Source organism: Doryrhamphus excisus, linkage group LG3, assembly GCF_037039965.1.
Source record: "Doryrhamphus excisus strain RoL-2023G ecotype Guam linkage group LG3, RoL_Dexc_Guam_v1.1, whole genome shotgun sequence".
Classification (NCBI taxonomy): domain Eukaryota; kingdom Metazoa; phylum Chordata; class Actinopteri; order Syngnathiformes; family Syngnathidae; genus Doryrhamphus; species Doryrhamphus excisus.
The window spans coordinates 20,224,443-20,246,207 of record NC_136359.1 but is presented as its reverse complement, the minus strand read 5'-3'; the positions used below and the strand labels follow the sequence as shown (position 1 = coordinate 20,246,207).

The 21,765-nt window shown below is 39.4% G+C and overlaps 1 protein-coding gene across 5 annotated transcripts in view; it reads right to left on the bottom strand.

Moving 5' to 3' along the window:
* Nucleotides 1-21,765, bottom strand: part of ncor2 (nuclear receptor corepressor 2) — a 100,456-nt gene that overhangs the window by 33,239 nt on the left and 45,452 nt on the right. For all 5 annotated transcript variants that reach the window (XM_058071588.2, XM_058071587.2, XM_058071592.2 and 2 more), the window contains 8 exons: nucleotides 15,557-15,734; nucleotides 12,446-12,628; nucleotides 10,450-10,563; nucleotides 8,389-8,445; nucleotides 7,741-7,793; nucleotides 2,821-2,887; nucleotides 1,149-1,321; nucleotides 954-1,047 (listed from right to left, as the gene is read on the bottom strand). In XM_058071588.2, coding sequence (XP_057927571.2) covers nucleotides 954-1,047; nucleotides 1,149-1,321; nucleotides 2,821-2,887; nucleotides 7,741-7,793; nucleotides 8,389-8,445; nucleotides 10,450-10,563; nucleotides 12,446-12,628; nucleotides 15,557-15,734 — 919 coding nt within the window. The remainder of the gene's footprint in view (nucleotides 1-953; nucleotides 1,048-1,148; nucleotides 1,322-2,820; nucleotides 2,888-7,740; nucleotides 7,794-8,388; nucleotides 8,446-10,449; nucleotides 10,564-12,445; nucleotides 12,629-15,556; nucleotides 15,735-21,765) is intronic.

The following is a 21,765-nucleotide window of genomic DNA, read 5'->3' as shown; positions in this document are numbered from 1 at the left end:
GACCAGGGAATCCTTTAATCATCTTTATTGTGTGTGCGTGTGTATGGTTTATTTCTTCATAGAATGCACATGGAACAATGAACAACTCTTTATCTGTCTCTTTTCAATCACTGCACCGTGCGCTGATGAGCGCACTGTGTATTTCTGAGTGTTAGACAATTTTTTTTCTTTTTTGATTAAGAGGATTTATAATTTCTTATGGGAAATATTTATTTGGCATCAATCTGACTTTTGAGCAGACTAATGACAAAAAAACAAGGCTTCACCGTACATTTTGGCTTGCTACAATTGCTAGAATAGCAATATATCGGGCTGAGCGATATATTTTTAAAATATCAATATTTGCTCAAGCACAATATAAAACATCAACCATATCGTTGATATCAATATAGACTGGATTTGTGGTGTATCTCCAGAGCAGAAGCCCAGAGGCCACCATGTCTGCGGTGGAAGAAGCAGGAATAAGCAGTAACTCAGTAATATGGCGGTATCCAGAGCATTAAAAAAAAATCATTTTCACCGCCTTAAAACTTGGGACAAACTCCAATATGGGGAATGTGTGTGATGCCTGCCACACTCCTGGTGCGTTCCTCATGAAAGGAAAAGCGACCTAATCACATTGCATATACTGTATATGCTCCCTGTTGCAACAATGGAAAAAAGGCTTTAAAAATCTGGTGGAAAGGATGGACTCGCCATGTCTAGGGAAGTTTTGAAATCACAATTATTTAGCACAAGCACTACCACACATGTACAAGGAAGCTAGACAGCTGCTAAGCCTGATGCAGTGGACACGGTGGAGTTCATGACAAAAATAAGGACATGCTTGTATTAAAAAATACTACTGAGTTGCTGACATTTTAAAATGTCCTCTTAAAAAAGGCACTCTTTCCTATTTTGTTATTGGCCGAGGATTTGGTTCTAATATTGAATATTTAAAAAAGAAAGCTTACCTCGTGTTCTGATATTCCGTCAATAATCTCAGAGACCTCATGTTCACTGCGAGCTGCAGAAGAAGTCAATCCACCTCCTCGCTGCCCAACACGGCTACAAAAACAATACAATAAAACATAAGGGGGTAAACGCACAACTGATGTAACAATTCCACAATCTGTGCTTTAACAGATTTAAAAAACTGTCTGGCTCACCTCTGCATTCGTTCCTGCAACTCTCTTTGCTTACGGATCTCTGGGAACTGTTTCTCGTAGTACTCCCGCACCTTGCTCTCCTTGGCTCGGCGCCGTGGGTTGTTTTCAATGCGCTCCACCTTCTTCTCCCAGGCTTCCATCAGTTGGTCATAGCGTTGACAGAACTTCTGTTCCTAAAATGCCACATGGAAAGGATCGTTTTTCAGAATACTGAGCTGCATTAAAAAAAAACCTACAAAGCAGTTGAATGCCAAGATCCAAGTTTCCCATCTCTTCTCTTATGGGCATTCTAGGATGTTGACATCATTGTCCTTGAATCATTTCTTCACTACATTGGCGGTATGCTTTGGATCATTGTCTTGCTGATACTTCCAGTCGGGGCCGACCTGGAGCCCATCAAGGATCCTGATGTAATCCTCCTTTTTCACGGTTCCTTGGACTCTACTGAGGTTCCCTGTGCCGCATGCCACATGTGGGCACTGTGTTCTTCAAATTGCATGCTTCCCTTTTGTTCCTCCAGACATATTCAACATCCTTATGGCCAAATAACTCCAACTTTGTCTCATCAGACCCCAGGATGGTTGACCAAAAGCTGGGCTCTTGCTTCAGATGACCTCGAGCAGTGGTGCCTACAACCATCAAGACCTCCTCTGTGCAAAACTTGCTCGATGGTGAAGTCGGGCCTTGGATAGGGTCCTTGCCTGTGATGAAGTGATCCTTGATGAAAATGTGAAGGAATCTACTCAGCCACAACTGGAGGTACCAGTAAGACACCAAGGTTGTAAAGAAATGGTTCAAGGACGATGATGTCAACGTCCGAGAATGGCCAAGTCAGACTCCTGACCTGAATTCAATCTAGACCTTGTGGAGAGATTTGACGGCAGAGTGATGGCTCGGAAACCAACCTGACCCAGCTTGAGGCTTTTGCCAAGGAAGAATGGGCCAAAGCCTTGGCTTGTGGCCACGTATAGCGGTCATATAGCGGTCGTATGAAGCGGTCATAAACAATAAAGGCTATGCTATTGACTATTAAAGAAAGAAATTGGGACCTAGGTTATTAATAAATTGACAAATCCATGAATAAAATACCCCTGATATTAAGAATGTCTTAAATTGTGTATTGTTGCTATTCTTTCAATTGTTGGTCACATATAAATCATAATAAGCTTGACAAAATTCATTAATTTCATCACAAAAATAAAACAAATCAAGGGTATGAATAATTTCCAGCAGGTAAGCTAATTCTGTTAACTAGCAGATTGTACATTTTATTTTGAAAAAGCTGTTTTTCCTAAAAAAAATGTAAAAACTCTGCCTCTGTTCAAACAACGTAGCATATTCCATTGATCACTGGCTCAGTTTAATGTCAGCATGGGTCTGAGAAAGAGCAATTCTCTATTTTAGTTTGTGACATAAAGTACCATTAAAAAACACATCTAGGTTGAAGGTATCCAGGGTTTTATTTTAAACTTTTTTTTTTAAAGAAGCAATTATCCCTCAGGATAATGTAAGTGCAGTGAAATAGATCATACCTTGAACCAAACTTATCTATGTCCACCTTAAAATGGCCGCTCACCACTTTAAAGGAACTGCTGACCCACTTCCACACTAGCTATCCATCACTGGGTGAGTCCCAGCAGACAGTCAAAAATATTGAGTTCTCTACACTTACCCACTGCTTACGAGCATGGTTTCTTCTCTTGAAGTATAAGATGAGTTTTTTCCTCATCGCCTGGTTTCTAAGAAGGTTGCAAAACAAACAAACAGGCATTACTGGTTGGTTCGACAGCTTAGAAGAAAAAATATATAATTATAGGTTTTCACACATTTTTCACTTGATTTTTCAGTGCATGTAAACAGTGACACAGTGGTATACACAGTGGTATGAAAACGTTTGATAATTTAAGATTTTCCTTTATAAATCACAATCACAGTCAGTTAAACAAGTCATATAGCAGATGAACAAAGTGATACATGAGGACTGAAATTAAGTTTAGAGGATTTACAGAAAGTGTGCAATAATTATTTAAACAAAAGTAGGCCTAAATTTGGGCGCCCTTGTTTTAATGATTTGAATACTTTTAGCACTAATTATTGGAACACGAAATTTGTTTGGTAAGTTCACTGACCCTTGACCTACATACACATGTGAGGCCAATCATGAGAAAGGGTATTTAAGGTGGCCAATTGTGTGTTCTTCTCCTCTTTGCATCTCCTCTGAAGAGCAACACCATGGTAGCATCACAACAATTGTCAAAGATTGTTCAACATCATGGTTTAGGTGCAGGATAGAGGTCTAGGTCTCGATCAGAGATTTCAGCTGTCAGGTTGCACTCTGAGGAACATAGTTAGGAAACGGAAAGCCACAGGCACAGTTCTAGTTAAGGCAGGTCAAGAAAAATCTCAGATAAGCAGAGGCGAACAATGGTGAGAACTGTCAAACTCAACCCACAGATCACTTCCAAAGACCCACAACATGATCTTGGTGCAGATGGTGTCACTGTGCATCGTTCAACTATTCAGCACACTTTGCACAAGGAGATGCTGTATGGGAGATTAACGCTGAAGTTGAAGTCTGTTGAAGTTGCACCTGGGCTACAGACTTCCAATGAGACTATGACCCTAAACACTGCTCAGATTCTACTTAGGCATTCCTGCAGAGGAACAAGTACGACATTCCGGAATAGCCATCTCGGTCCCCAGACCTAAATTTTATTGAAAATCTGTGGTGTGATTTAAAGCGGGCTGTCCATGCTTGGAAACCACCAAACCTGAATCAACTGGAGATGTTTATGAAAGAGGAATTGTCCTATACCTTCAAACGCAACTCAAACCCCCATTGGAAGCTATAGGAAGCATTTATTTCTGCAAAAGGAGGATCTACTAAATATTGATGTCATTTTTCTGGTGGGTTGCCCAAATTTAGGCACCTGCCTACTTTTGTTTAAATAATTATTGCACACTTTCTGTAAATCCTATAAACTTGATTTAACTTCTCATCTATCATTGTGTTTATCTGCTACATGATATATTCAACTAAAATGGCTGATCCCAACAACCAGTGATGTATAAAGGAACATTTTTTTAAATAATCAGGAGTGCCCAAACTTTTTCATACCACTGTAAGTACATGACTAAAGCAAAACGGACACAAATATTCTCTATGAATCTTCAGTGTATTCAATACACTGTGTATTTCATATGGATAGGCCAGTATGGGGAGCAAACGTATAAAGGTTGGAAGCGGCCAGCTACAGTTGTTCAAATAAAGGTCAGGGCCAGTAATCTCCTTAGGCAGTCGCTCAGTTTGTCTCTTTCTTTGCTGCAAGACAGAGTTTTATTCCTGACACTTAATCTGTCAGTTGTAAGGTCACATTCTCTTCTGATTAATGTAATCTTATTCTGCATTAGTCACTTCAACTGAGCGCCAGGGTCACATGCAAGGAGAAAAGACTACAAGGAATACTAGTGGTGTGAGTTTTATATCACACCTGCAAGACGACGTGATAAGATTTATTGGCTGAAGGAATAAACACACTGGATAATCTTCCCTCCATTCCCCAACACGTTATCTGCAATATAAACCCAAGCGAAATCCAAACAGTCCTAACCCCGAGCATACATAAACACTGACAAACAGTCCCAGACACCCACACACACACACACACACACACACACACACAATCTGAGCCAAACCATTGCCGCATCAAAGATAAACACTATGACAATTGAGCTAGATGCTGTGGATTTCTATAAATATAGTGACATACATTACATTTACTTTACAAGCAAATAAATTTGTTACATTGGTTGTCCTCTAACTCCAAGATAAGAGCATAAAAATATGGGCCTATACTTATGACGTTTGATATCATAGACTCTAGGTTCCCAAAGTGGGGTATACCAATCGTCACAGGTTGTATGTGAATAAAAATGAAAAACAATTTGCGCCTAACACTTACAATTATGAGTGCACCTGAACGCCTCACAGTGCAAGGAGAACGCAGCAAAAAGGAGACATAACGTGCATAAAGTTGGTCATTGCTTTGTGTGCATCATACGAATAACGTACAATTGATGAGTATTTTGTAAATTGAGAGTGTTTAATCTCCAATATTTCAATATATTTGTTAAACAAGATAAAAGTTTTTCAAGTGTGCAGGAGTAGGGGTACATGGAATCAAATGGTCAAATGTCTGACGGGGCATGCAACGGTAAAATGTTCAGGAATCACCATGATAGAGAATATTTACATAATTACTCAGAGGGAAATTGGCAATAATAAAAAGGCTGATAAAAGAGGTCTATATAAATGTGATATTTAGCTGCTTTATTCATCTAAGGCAGATCAGGTATAGGTGCCACTGTTGGCACAGGATTGTTGAATCAATGACAAACCATCTTCTGAGTCTATGAGAGGATATTTGATTGGTATAACTGTTAGCTGTCAGTCAATAATCTTGTATATTCATACAGACAGTAGCCAGCAGATGGCAGCAATCTCTTATTTCACAACCATACAAATTGGAAAGACTAGGTGTGCCCTGTAAAATTTTTCCAAACTTTTTCCACTTCCCCTACCGATATCGGCCGATATTGATCCGAAATCAACACAAATCATACATACTATTATTATTTATTTTGTAAAGTGGAATGTTAGGAAAGGCTTGGTCAAATGATATTACTCACAAAAAATAGTTCACAACAGCATGTTACTTCTTCACGTATCTGAGATATACAGTTTTATCCATAATGTACTGGCAGCTTGGCATAATATAGCAAGGTTCGAGGTACTCAGTGAAGTGTTTAAACCTGGGATTACTAAAGACTGACAGATGCTCACTGTTTTCTGTTATAGTTAATGATGTTTTGCCATCCTGTGGGAAATTCCCGTGTGATGCCACTACATGTGCACGATGAGGTTTGTTGTATTACACTTCCCCAGTTCTGTGCCACCACGGGAAACTTGTGCATGACAAGGTTTGCACTCAGCTGCAACGTCTTTACTGCCACACGGCTGACATCACTGATGCCCCTTGCTAATTTGTTAGTATGCGAGCAAACGCTGTTTGTGATCAAGCGAGCTCTATCTGGTTGGTGTTGGATAGCCAAACTGCAGTGTAGTCTGGAATCGATTGCTTATATTGGAATGCAAATATCAGAGATTTGAGATGGAGGCCGATTTTTTTTTTTTTTTGCTGATACCAGCCCGATATCCGATCATCCCTAGATATCCCTAGAAATGAGTGTCAATCCTGCCAACACTGTAACTATAATTTCAACAACACAATGCAAATAACAGTTAAATAAAGTCAAAGTCACATACCAAAAATTACAGCACAGCCAGCCAAGATTTGGGAGGACCTCATGGAGCCACCATTTCTCAAGCCAATCATGCTCTCCTGATATTAATCCCTTCCCACTACTTCTGACCTACTCCCACATACAAATACACACAGTCATGACTCAAACACTACACGCAACTGCCAGATTGTTACAATATCCTTGACAACATGAAAGGGTGTAATCCTATGAAAACAACAGTAATAACTCAGCACTAGTGGTTTCATATTAATGTGCTTTAATAATATAATCCGACCCCCAACCCACGGTAGCCACAAATAGATTGGAGTCCTGTGGCAACCATTGCCATTTTTAAGGAGGTAATATTAGGGAAGGTTGTTATGGCACTGACACAAATGTGTTTGATCACATTTCCCACAACACATTCTCTAGCTGTATTCGGCCCCATTCACCGTTGTAAGGTCACTTGTAGGATAGCTGCATAGAAGCATCAGTGAGAGACAGACATTTTAACAAAATTTCTTTGAATTGTATGCTCCAAACATTGACTTGCAAATTAGAAGTTGAAGTCACAGAGCATCACAATAGCATGTCAACAAATGAAATGCAACTGCCTGATTCACTCCAGCAGAAAGCAAACATAGCAAAGCAAACATAGCAATTCCGCACCAGCAGAACAACAGCAATGTGTGTTTATATTGTCATTTCTATTTGCCTACGATTAAAAAAAACTCTTCTTCTAATAACTTATCTGTTTAACCACTCAGCGACCAGCAGTGGTTTGCTTCATCCATACTGGCTCGATCCTTCACCTCATACTGGACAAAGTAACGGGTACGTGGATTTGTTTGTGGAAAACCCGTGAAAAGTGAGTACAGCTGTGGGAAACCAAGTAGCTACTTTGTAGTGAGAAAGAAAAAAGCACCCTGATTTTCGTAGCTCACATTAGGCTTCTCTGATTAAGAGAAAACACTTAATTATTTTGTGATTGAGGTCACTGGATTTTGGGTTATTAATAATGCTGCTTGAAGCACTTAGATTTAACTCAAAAGTGAATTTTTAATCTATGTCTGTTGGTATGACCAAACCATGATTATGACTCAATTGCTAAGTAGGAATGGCTTGTTGTAAATATGTGCAGAACATCACATAAAAATAAACATAAAAAAAACGAAAAGGTCTTGGCCAGTCAAAATTCAACAGAGCTCTTGCCATCAGTACAATACTATGTTTTTACATCAATATCATACTTTTGTCACGAAAAAAGTGTGTCGGGATATGAACTTACATTTTGATGTTCTCATGGTACTGCTTGGTATCAGAAGGCTGATTGTATAGTGGCTGAAACAAGAGAGAGAACAATCACACCATATGCTCAGTTCCGTAGCTGCATGTAAACCACAGAGTATCAGACTCAATCTGCTACCTTGTCATAGATGTACTGTATATGTGAGATTTCACTCATTTGCCGACAGTTCTTTCAACAGCACAATGCTATAAAGATTACATATTGCTGGTAGAAGTAACCTAGTTCATTGTTATTACACCAGACAGAACCAAATGATTAAAGTCACCATGTGTGCTCGACCAGAATAGATAGATGGTTATATCATTGAATAAACAGTTGATGATAGATGCACGATAAAGTATATGTGTTGGGAAATAATGATCAGAGTAATACCACTGAATCAGAGTGAGAAATGAGACTTGTTCTATTTTTAAAATGTGCCATATAAACGATCGTCTGCGGAGGTGTAATAGCCTTGTACTTCAATATAGCCATTTTACAACTGCTCGAAGCTTATGCCGGGAAGTCATGGTTCAGTTCAGCTATTATCATCATCCTCCGTTACTAATGCAAAATGGAAAATAAAACCCAAATTGACCAATAAACTAAATATGTATAAAAAGCTATTTAATGTAAAACGCAACTCACCAGTTCTACCCTGGGTCCAAGTCCTTCCAGTATCCTGTGAGCTTCTTCTGCCTTTTTCTGGACCAGAACACAAACAGAAGTACTAGATTAGCCGGCTGCCTGCACCTCTGTCATCACCATGACAACACAGTGAGCACACTCACTTGAGCGCTTAGACTACACTACAGCCGGCTGGGTGACTGGATGTAACGATAGGGAGATGGATACATTGACTATTATTAGAGCTTTTAGCTCAAGCCGAGACACAGTTCCTTGCCTCAGCCCATCACTCCTCTGACGGGGAAAAAAAAAAACACTCACATCCCCTGAACAGAGAGACCGGTAAGAGAGGATAAGCAGGCAGAGAGAACTAGTGGGAGTTGAAAAAAAGTGGAGAAAGCAAAGGCAGCAGGTGGGGGTGGGTTGTTAAAGGGTGCAAAATAATACAACTTTATTGCCACACTGTTACAGGAAAATGGGAAATGTATTTGCCATCTTTTCATAACTGGCAGCACTAACGATAAAAACAAAATATTAAAGAAAAAACAAAATTTCAAAAGTCCAAGACCCGCAGGGGTCAGCAAACTGTCATAAGGGGTACTTGCAAAATAATTAAAAACAGCATGACTACATTGTTGTCTGAAAGCCCAACACTCTGAGTTACACAGTACGTTTGAAAGCCTCGCATCATATGGACAACACCTGCCTGGCACAGAGAGTACAGTGCAGAAGAAAGGAGACAGAGAAGGTGTTCATTTTCTGTGTGTGTTATATGAACAAACATTTAAGTTTACTGATAATGTGCATATAAGAGTGCTGAATCTTGAAGATTTCACTGAATGACATAAACCACACAAATATGGACAAATTGTTTGGGGACCCTAAAATTTGCAATATTACCCATAATAAATGTAAACTATATTATTTTTGGAATAAAATCTGAAAGGCTACTTCCTATTTTCAAGACAGTTTCAAGTGTCCAATGACATTATCGAAGGGAATCCCACTATGACAACAACTCAAAATGTCAGAAATTTCTAATGAACCAATGCAAACATGCCCTGTGTAGTGTTAAAAAAAAATTTCAATGAAAACTGCACTTTGTTGATCATTCGCAAACCTTATGTGAAACATGAACATCAGAATACAGCAAGATACTCTTATCATGAATGTACTTGTCAAGGCACGATCACAGCATGTATATCAAACGATTAAACGTTGTTAGAGGTTTCATCGTCGAAATAGGTACCTCCCATGATGGGCATTGTTAGCTGGCTCATACAAACTCGTTTTCTCTCATTAGAACGCACAGAAAAGAGAAATAAATGTGTGTTCATGTTTCACGTAAGGATTGTGGATGATGGTAAAATAAAATAAAACATGTGGAGCACAAAAATGTGTGCAGTTTCCCTTTAAGTAAACCTATAAATACACAAATACAATAATAGTTGAAAAATGGCTAATATAATTCAGAGATTAAGGAGGAACTAAAGGGAGTTTGGGAGAGAAAGATGGGAGGCCAGAATACATCCTGGCAGGATAAAGGGGAAGTGGAAAGTGTTACAAAGGTCAGCATACTGTATATAATGGAGTAAGCTATGAGTCACTGTTGCAACTCCAGCTTTTCAGATAAGTCTTAAGCAATCTGTAATATCCTGTAGCTGCTTCTACTCATAAGTGCAATGATTTCAGAGCGTGTGGCCGCTAAGGGGCTGTGCCTTTTGTAACCACTTCGGAGACTCCTATTATATTATCTATCCATCTATATATAAATGCTTGATTATCTACAAAATTTAACCAATTGATCGTTCATTTAAAAAAACAGGGAAAAATATTTGCATAGGGTAAAGGCCAGAAAACATGCATCAATATTTTATATTGTCAAAAAGTTTATATCAGTATCAGTATCAATTCATCAGATGCAAGCAGATGTGCATGCATACCTACAAGTGAAGGCATACTTCCACAGACAAACACGTTGTTGTACATAATCATACACACTGAATAATGGAGCCCAATTTTGGTGTGAAGTAATGCGAGTTAAGGTGAAAAAATGGAATCTCTGGTGTGTATTCCACTGACCCTGTTCTCATCATAGATGATCTGCACCAAGCTGCGGTGCTTGGCCTCGCTGGGTGGTGGGGAAATGGGCCGCTCTGGCTCGTGAGGTTTTGCAGCCTCCTCCTCCAGCTGTTGCTGTAACACACACACCCACACACGCACCAGAATGACTTAGTTAGCACTTAAAAATGGGGAATATGTATTTTAGAGGAAACATATTTCACTTGTGAGATTAGTGTTTATTACACATTAAGTTCTCCAGCAGGAGCAAGGCAAATGTAATATCAATGAACTCCCAAGGGTAGTTCCCAAACTTTTTTTTTTGCAGCGCCCCTCGTTTTAAGAGATGAAATTATCTTCATGGAGACAGGGATCTGACCACTTCCGAGCCTGGTGACGTCATAATATCACAAACTTTGGGTCATAATGATGATTTTTCTCATTTACAGTATGCATTTATCTGTAACTATTTTCAGCATTTCAAATAGTAATATCAAAACTGAGCCACATTTGTTTACAATTCCTAAAGACACCACCATCAGGCATCAAACCATTACCATAAGCTATATTTGCTAACAACATGAAAGCCCAGATGTGACTCATGGATAGGAAATCGCCACAGGTGATTTCGTACATTTCCATTAAATGCATTACGCTGTTATCGGGACCTTCTGTTATCGAGACGTCGATCAAAGTCTTTTCCTTTTTTTTCACGGGAGCTACAGATGAAAGCCTTATGCATTTTGCGTGTGAATTTCAGACTTGTAGGCAATGTATTTCTGTCTCAGCAGGGGACTACAGATCTATTTTCCTTCGTATCGTCGGCAACCGCTTGGATATGAAGAAGGCAGAAGTTGATGAATTGCGCGCTGACAGAGGGAAATGCCGACGAATCCAGCAGAGACAAAAATATAGGCAGCTAACACTAGTACTGAGTTCGTCAGGCTGTGGATCTGCCACGATGGCAAAGGATTATTCCATTATTTTATTTACTTTGTGAATCGATGTACTATTTTTTTAGTCATCAAAATATTTTTTCTGTATAGAAATAAACAACTGTTCAGATGTTGCTCTCTTGTCAACATGAATACAAACATTATACTCACGGCTCAAAACATGAGTTGTTTGTTTATAGCTTTATTATTTTATAATATTTGTAATAATTATTTTAATCAGATAATAAAGATGCAAGTTGCATCTCTATGTGAGACATGACTACTGTATAGCTCCTCAAATGACACATAATTTAGACATCATGGTTAACTGTCAGTGTGCATCGTTTTTGTACTCTTACAAAATAAACTGAACACATTCAAACTGATTTATTAAATTAATTTTTATCCACAAGGTTTTAGCAATACTCTTTTGAGTATACTCGTATGTATTCTCGAGCTTGTCCCTGTGTGTACAACAAACCTTAAACACAAACCTATCGACAAATGTTAAGACTTGAGTAATAAGCTCTTTAAATAGTAGGCTGACCACACCTGTGTGTAAGATCCAAACACCTATGACCGCACAGGTGGACACAAGCTTATTTGCTATTTAAACATGGGGATTAGGGAAACAAAATGACACCTGTGCCTAGTGGACTAATGCATCGTGGGGCCTGAGCCCACCTTAATGTTGCTCTACCAAACGGAAGGTTGCCAAAAGGAAGACAGAGATGAAGGGAGTGGTTTAGCAGTCCCAAAACCTCATAATCCTCCTCCCTCGGGAAAACATTATTTATAACTGCAAGTATTTTTAACCTAATTTTCTTTGAAATTAAACGAGAAGGCAGAGGCAGAATGGACTGCAGCTGCTTGGAGGAATGCATTATTAGTATTATCTACAAGAAACAGTAACTTGGCCGCAGAGAAAAGGTTCATGAGGAGTTCAAAGCCACACTACGTAAGTCACATTGGAAAATCAAACATGAATATCGTACACATTTTGCAGTGTCAAATTGTAGCAACTTGATTGGGCTTTAAACTAATGTACACCTGACATTGAATCAATCACTAAATGTGCAAACCTGTTTCTTGCGAAGCTTGCAGATCTGCTGTTCCACCATAGTGATCTCCCTGTCTACGCGGTCCATGTTCTGGATCAGCTCTTCCTTGGAGAAGCGAGCTGGCACCAGATCCAAATCAGGGTCCATGTGGACCGGGCTCACTGGGGAGATTGGCTCCAGCTTCCCCATGGTACTTCCACGATCCTATAAAAAGTGACAGGGTTAGGAAGTTTGTAACAGTGATCATATTCATTGTCATTTTATCTAGTTACAATGATTAAAAAGTCAGAAAGGGTGGAGTCACAAAATGCCATTTGCACCGTACCCAACTAGGGTGTGATTCCCCCCTCCTGAACCCCAATGACCTGTGCCAACAGCATTTCTGTTGACCAGTTTGATTGTTCCATCACTCCTCCGTATTTTTGTGGATTATTTTAGAATCTTATTCAGAGTTTCTTATTTCTGTTGTGTAAAGTGTTAGCTGTCATTTATAATTTGTAGGAGCAACGATGGCATTAATTAATTGACAGGTCTTTTTAGACACAAATGTTATTTTTGCTCTATGTATTTCTATTACGAAAGGTGGTTATCATTAATAAGAACTGGTTGTTCTGTCATTCAGTGACAAGGCTGCACAAATCGCAATCGTGGGCACAGTAAGTTTGTGTAAAATACAAGCAGCAGGAGAAAAATTGTTTGTACAATTTAAATTCAAAGGGAACATTAAAAGCACTTGGATATAGCCGCAAGGCAGTCCTTTATTCTGTGGTTATCCAGGTATGGGAACTGCGGAGAGCAAAACTCTAGGGAAAGGACCACATAGGTTCAAACATAGTCTGGCAGTGTTCTGTTCTGTCTTCAAGCACGTACATTGTATTCAGACTTTCAGGTGGATTAAAGAGCTGGATCGGTTTGTTGTTTCGAGCACCCCCCAAAACGTAAATGTTATCTGCAGACTATCCAAAGGCACAAAATTCCTGGCATTGGTTTGAAAGTGGTTTTAGAGTATATCCAACCGGTTCCCAGTGTTTCAATTGTTTCAATCAATTTTTCTATTCCCATCCCTACTCACAGTACAATGTAGTCTTTCATAAGAATTTTGGGGCCTTTCTGGGTCTTCTTTTTTCTTTTAATTATCCTTTCCCCGTTTCCCTGTACCCATCTACTCCAACACCCCGCACTGTGCCATATCTCACCCTCTATTTTCTGCACACTTGCCTTGTGCCGCACTTCTCCCGCAATCATTTGGTGCACTTCATGAAGTGATTGCACTTGACAAGACTTATGTAATGAGTTTACAGCCTGCATAGCTCTGAGAGCAATTACTGGCAATGCTAAACATTTCCCTAAAGAGCTCATGAATACATTTTTCTGGTAACTATCCGGTGTCTGGAATACTGCCAACTTATAATTCTACAGTGGAATGCAAGTACAATGTTTTCATCTGTAGTTTCATATTCACCCTTGTGAAATGTAGGTCATCTTTATTTATTAATTATTGTTTCACAGCTCCCTTTGTCTTTAATCCTACTACAGTTTACATACTGTATGTCCATGTCAGTGCGGAGTCTCTATGATTTCTCTATGTCTGAGATTACAATCTGTTGTTTTGATGAAGACAACATGATAAAATTAAAAAAATATGAAGATGAAATCCAACATACGAATCCCACCTTGTTTGAGGAACTGAATTAATGGGTTAGAGCAACTCTTCAATGCTTCAACATCACCTGTTTACTTGCAGGGTTTTTTTTTTTTAAATACACCTGGGTATAAGCAGAGGCCAAGTTATGCATTTGCTCTTGGTGATGTAGCAACGGGCTATTGTGGCAAACTTAAGAGGTGGTAAGTAGGCCTGTGATGATAATGGATATATCGATTTACCGAACGATAAAAAAAGATGGTAATTATGAGCCCTTGATAAATGGACATATAAGCGTATCCGTTTTTCTCTGTGCTACGGGTGGATGACAAGAGGATTCATGCCGGACGTGTATGTGTGAATTGGCTCCATATGAAATGAACACAAAAGCGAGTGAGCGATCTTCTCAGCTATTAAGCCTCTTTGTGCCAGTAACGGGGCCACACGAGTGCAAGCAGTTACCAAGCAGACGCGAATATGAATGAAGGCACAAAGGCGATAGTTTGTGGCTGTGCAGCGACAGTCAACACTTACTGAGGGTTTTGATTGGCTGAGTAAATATTAAATGAAACAGTGCACAAAAGGTCCATGCTGTGGTCCAGCTTGTCATACACAAGAAGCGGTGATGCACAGTGTTGCATTCAAGCACAGGGTGGATGGCTACCATCTAAACTCACGCAAGTCTTGCAGTCTGTCATATCCATTATTTTACATGGCGTAAATATGACCCACTACACTACACAACCGTGTGTGTATGTGGAAGTTTTATTGAAGTGTTTGTTTTTCATAATCTTTATCAAATGTACTGGATGGACGGCGGCTGAGTGGTTAGAGCGCAGGCCATACAGCTAGGAGACCCGATTCCACCCTTGGCCATCTCTGTGTGGAGTTTGTTCTTGTTGTTTTTGTTCTCATTGTTTTTCCGGAGACTCCGGTTTCCTCCCACATTCCAAAAACATGTTAGGTTAATTGGTGACTCCAAATTGTGAATGGTTGTTTGTCTATATGTGCCCTGTGATTGGCTGGCGACCAGTCCAGGGTGTACCCCGCCTCTCGTCCGAAGACAGCTGGGATAGGCTCCAGCACCCCCGCGACCCTCGTGAGGATAAGCGATAGAAAATGAATGAATCAAAAAAATGTACTTCCTGTTTCCCCACAGTGCTTTGCTGTCCAGTTATTATAAAAAAGGCTGGAAAACACATGGTTAGATCTCCCATAGTAGTTGGTTAATATTCTGCATTATACATTGGTAGTGTAGTGTCTGTTTTCATCCACTTATTGTATTGCTGTGTGTGTGTGTGTGTAGTACCATCTAGTGGCTCAAATATGACATTATACAATGATCTTTGAACAATAATTGAAATGATCGAATATCGGTCTATAATAAATAGCACAATTAGCGACCAGCTAAATTTGTTATTGGGACCGGCCCAGTGGTAGGTTAATTTGAAAATCAAGTCAAAATTGTTTGTGTGATAGAGGCTACTCACCTTAGCAAGATCCTCAGGCCCTCCGAGAGGCAATTGTGGCCGGTGAGATGAGGGTCTCATCAGAGAATCTGGACCTATCTCCAAACGAGGTCGTTTGATCTCTGCAAACTCCATCTCTGATTGGCTGCCAGGGTCTTGTAGGTAGATGTGCTCATAGCGGATATGCTGCTCTTGTCCTCTGTAACAAAAATATATATATATATATATTATTATTTTAAACATAAGAGAATGTGCTACTTAATTGTGCCTAAATGAATGTACACACATACACAAGGACATGTGCTTGGTCTGAGTAAAATTCACTGGATCATATGCGCAGTATGTGGTGAGGTATAATGTGATCTTTATCCTCATTTGTTGTGGTTTGCAACAACATGACAGCAACAATACAACTAATGTTAAACATAAACATAATAATTAGGAACCGTTATGAAATCAAATAAGAAAGAAATCAAGGAGGAAATTAAGTCAATACGAGGCTTATCGCTGACCTAAATGGCTATATGAGCTCAAATAGCATGAGATTATGCACCAAAGTGATGCATGAGCACTCAGCATAGAACTAGAAACATTAACAATATTAAAGCTCAACTCTAAGCATTTACACATATCATTAACATATGTGAACAGGGCAAGGTGACAGGAGAATATATAAAATACACATAAACTCAAATCATACACATAAATCTCAATCTGCATCACACAACTATGGTCCCACCAAAATAAGTGGCCACAACTGTGGGCTTGCTAACATTGTCATTGCACCCAGTCAAGAAACACATTACTGGCTCATACAGCTCGAACAATGCACAAATTAACCACAGCACCAGGATACCAGCTCTTGTTTGAGCACATTACATAAGTCTCGGTGTTAAGTCCTAATATCGTCGTGCTGATTTTAATTTATCTACCACCTATAATATTTGGTGGGCACCGCTTTGGGAACCTAAGCCATATAACAAAATAGCCCAGTGAAAAATAATAAAATTTTTTGGAGTAATGTACAAAACTACATGGACCCCTGATAACGTGATCTCTCCTGGAATGCTAATAATTTCAGTGAACAGGATTACTGTAACATGATCTGGCTGCAATGCCCCATGTTGTCTGAATGTATTCATCTCATACAAAAAGGTACATTGGAGGGGAAAACAGCCAACCAGGACCTAAAGTATCCCAGTTAAAGCAGATTAACTTTCAAGCTACTTAGATTTGGGGAAATTGGAATATCCCACAAGTAATACTTCTCTGTTCTGATGGAATGATCATCTCAAGTCTGCCCTACAGTTAGAGGCCAGAATGCCAGTAACTTTGCAGCCAGTGTCAAATGGAAGTGGCTTCTGAAGAGCAGAGGGGGAAACAACCATAATTGCTGGTCTAGGCCCATGGTGGCCTGGTGTGTGGTTCTGTCTACATACCAAGAAGCATGAATCCTCTCTGTCTAGTAAGGTGTTAGTGGGGTGTTATAATCAAGAACTGAATCTGCTAAGGCTACAGATTGCAACAGAAGAGATGATTCAGTCCTGGCACTTAAATGAAATTGATCGTGGTGCCACAACAAAATAAAAGCAGCAACACCTTAAAAATTAGTTGGGTTTTTTTTCAACTTGAAAACTATCTTAACAACCGTTTGTTGAATGGATAGATCAGGGGTCGGGAACCTTTTTGGCGAAGAGAGCCATGAAGGCCAGATATTTTAAAATGTGTATCTGTGAGAGCCATATACATTTTTTTAAACATTGAATGCAATAAAATGTGTGCATTTTTATGTAAGACCAACAGTTTTAGATAATGGGCTCTAATTACGTAGACCAGGCACACTACCCCACGCCAATGGGGTGTGGCCAGCACACTTTCGTGAGCAGCGCAGTGTCTAATAATAAATCAAATACTTGTTGCCATTAATACAACTTCTGCTGCTGCATAATTTTGCACCATACTCAGTATATTTCATTCTTTTGGCCATCTTTGCCAGAAGGCTTGGTTCTGCAGCTTTAGCTAGGTGACTATTTGACTAAAGGAGAAAAGTTTATATTTACATGTTGACATCTCAATGACCGAGGTAGACTACCGCATTACCCAGTAATAATCGAGTTTTGGTGTTTGACCTGGAAAATATCAGGAAAGATGGATATGGTTGGCCGTATTGCAGCAGAATATAGATGGACAAATTAAAATGCATAAAAAAGTTGTTGATTTTTAATATTATTTTTAACAGTCATTTCTGTGATGTTTACTTTAAAATGTTAGCAAAAATACATTTTTATTGTGGTAAGAAATGCTTGAGAGCCAGATACAGTCATCAAAAGAGCCCTACCTGGCTCCCGAGCCATAGGTTCCCTACCTCTGGGATAGATGTATATGCTCTATTGATACATATAGAGCTTATTATTTATGCACATATTGAACACAATTACTTTGTAAACGATTTAAAATATCATGTGTTTAGAGTTGCCAAACGTTTCACTGCTCTTCACTTTGACAAACGCACATCGGAATTGCTTGTTTGCACTTGCACGGCACTCATAGGTGTGAGCAGATAGACATTCACTTTGTTTCTTGAATGAGAAATAGTATTTTCTGACGCAGAGTTGATGGCGTGTTCATTGACGCTTCACATGTAGCGCCAGCATGGTCCAGCGAAGGTGGAGAAAACAAAACAAATAACAAAACAACCCAAAAAAATGAGCATGGCTGAAGGCGGAGGAGAAGCAGAGACTATTGACGAAGAAATTGTTGGTAAACACGGAGCTACCTCTGTAATATGGAAGTGGTTTGGTTTCGATAGAGCAGATGTAGTACAGACGTGGAGTAGCCGAGTGACTCAACCATATATTATCCTCACAGTCCACAACAGAACCAGCGACTGGACTTTGAAGTCATCCTGTCTCCAGACAAGGTTTTGTTTTTTTTGTTTTGTTTGGTGAAAACATGGCAAGTGAGTTCAAGGAGTTTCTCCAGGAATGGGACTTACATGAACAGAAACAAGTGTGTGTAACTACAGACAGTGGTAATGGTAATGGTGATGGTTATTTCATTTGAACATGCATCAGATTACAATTGAGTGCATCCCATAATCAGTTCACAGTTCCACATGTCCAAAAGGAGTAGGAAGAAGCAAAGCTTATTAAATCCTACCCCTCCATCTGGTACTTTTACAATCAGTAACTGTTACATTTGTTCACTTCCTGCTTATGGTTTAAGGTTAGTTATTTATTTTACATTTTTTTTTATCACATACTGAAGTACGAGATGATATGACCATCCAATGACATAATGGGTACCATAGTAAGTGTCAATATAGTGATATAAATAGCACATCATGACTGGTTCAAGACTCTTCATCCTTGTATTTAGCAAACATCAACTGCTTGTATTGACAGTGGATCTAATGTTGTCAAATTAAAAATTAAGCTACCCTCAACAACTGGCTGCTTTGGATACCCACTACACGGTGCCATAGGCATGTTTACTTTTAATTCAATTATATGGGTTCAAGTTTGCAACCAGCTTTGAGGCGCATTGTCGCACCAAGCAAGTTGTTGTGTAGCCCTTGGTTACGAACACGATACAGCAACCGGATCAGCACAATCTTGTGGCAGAATTATCCGATCTTCAAAAATACAGCAGATTGGACATCCCTATTTCATAATAGTCACTTAGTACCATTTGACTAAACAGGTCAGGTAACAAAAATACTATCAGCAATTTTGCCATTCAATTAACAGTGCACTGTTCTCGGTTCATGTTCTGTTGCTGGTTGGAAAAAAGTTACATATAGTAAGTTAATGAATAAGTCATGAAAATGTGTTTTTTGTCATAATTTAAAAAATTGCAGATGCAGCAGCGACATGACTGTGGCCGCAGTCCCAAGCAGCCCACCACCACAGCTTCAGAAAATCCTGTGGGCACATGTAGAGGAAATAATATAATCTAATTACGGGACGTTATCTATGCTCATCTTGCCTGACTACTACAGTTTTTAGAAAATGGGCACCTGAAATTAATCGGCAGATGGTATAATGCAACTCCCCAAAACACATTTGCCCTGATTCACTCCTATTTTTTCATCTCCATAGATGGCTGGCACTTACATAATCACATCAAACCCGCGCCTACGCCCCCTCCCCCCAGCCCATCTCTGTGTCCCTCTTTTCTTTCTCCCTCTCGTGAGCGTGCAGAATAATCTGATCCCTGGGGAGGATTTGTCTGGAGGATGACAGAATGAGTTGTGTGTAAGGGTGGGGGAGGAGCGAGGGCAAAACAACATAAACACCAACACCCAACAAGTTACATTAGATTTGCGCTGGCTCAGGTCCCATCATGGCAAGAATAGAGATTGTGTGCTGATATCAGCCCATTACTGTGAAAGCACGACAATGTTTGTGCGCCTGCCAATGTCTTTACTACTCCAAAGAGGAACAGCTCCACAACTGCAGTTGGCACAGAGCCTGCTTCCAGAAAAGGCTACAATCAGGATGAATGAAACTGAGACGGTGCAAAGAGAAAGAGACACTTAATGGAGAGGAATACAAATATTACACCAAATAAACCCAGACCATAAAACATTTATGTATATTATGCCTTTGCATGTATGCTTCACGCCTACAGCTGGACATTGCTACATTAAAATTGATTGACAATAAAATGCAGGTCAAGCCGATTCCTCCCACAGAGAGACGGCCACTGTGAAATATGAGAACCAGGGACGTGCAGAGTGAAGGCCATTTGTGGACCGCATTTTCCTGGGCTCAAGAACGGCACATTTTAGAAAAAATATATAAAACCTGAAAAAAAGAAAAACGAACATGTAGACTCACAGGGGTAAAAATTTACATTTTGCCCATAACTGACACCAGCAAAATGTACAAAATACACTTGCTGACCGTACGGCCAGACACAGCATTAGTAATGTACTGTAGTTGTATATGATGTGATTTCAGCCTTGTGATGTGACTGTATGTGTCGCTAGTCATATTATTACCATTACCACCCTTAACTCAGACATACAACGTGCCTGGTCATTAGCGTAATGCAAATGTGCAATATTTCACTGCCTCTGTTACTACCTCAAACATATTTATTTAACAACCCAATACAATACACTCATATGTGACTTTACACATCTGTATACACCAGTCATTATTTGCACTATGACCCATTTATCATTGCACTGAAATTAATATATCTACAATATGTCTGCTCCTGCATATGCTCCTGTGCAATACTATTTGTATAATTTGGATATCTTGTATATATCTTGTTAAATTGTCTTTTTTACTCTACTTTTGTATTATTTTTTTTTACTTGACTACTGCACTGAAAGGAGAAGCTCTCCAATCTTGTTGTACATCTTGTATAATGACAATAAAGCCATTCCATTATGGATCCGCCGCGGCGCACTGTTATACACTCGGCTTGTTTACTTATCATTTACACCAGTATAAGTCATCATTGCAAGAATCTATATCGGTATACTGGTATATAAAAAAGATCTCCCAACCCTATTTGTATTTAGTAATACAATTGTGTTATTTAAGAAATGTCACTTTGCCCCTCCATTTTTTTTCCATTTAGGAGCACCTGTGCTCCTAGTGAAAAATAGCAGCATGCAGGCACGAATTCCCATGAAATAATGGGTACCCCTTGTAATTGTCCCAACCCCCCAAATTAATAAATAAACTGAAAAATCTCACTCATAAATGATAGTATCGGAATCAGCAGGATAAAACCCTGAGCCCATTTAAGATCTAACATTTTTCCAGGTCGTTTTGCAAGTATTCTGTCACTTTCACATGTAGCCCGACAGATGGGAAGGGGCACAGTGACAAGCTTTTGCCTGGAGTAAACAAACATTAAGCACAGTGGCTAACCAATGATTACACTGCTGTGGTTTTCTGACCTGTTATTATAGTGAATTTGGAGTATTAGCACAACATAAATTCACCTTGTATTTAGTCCAAGACAAACCAGCCAAATATGGCCACAAAGATCCAGTATACAGTAGATCTCTGCACAATCATGATTCAGCATTTGTAACCCCAGAAATGTGTGTATATTTGGTAAAGAACTTGATTTTTGCCCTCCCCCCCACACACACACAAACACACATCGCCTTCACCCCTAAGTGCAAGATAAGTTTCATACTTTGCACTTTGTTCTTATACAGATGTTTGTGCCACATAGAAATGCAAAGCTTTCTTAATTGT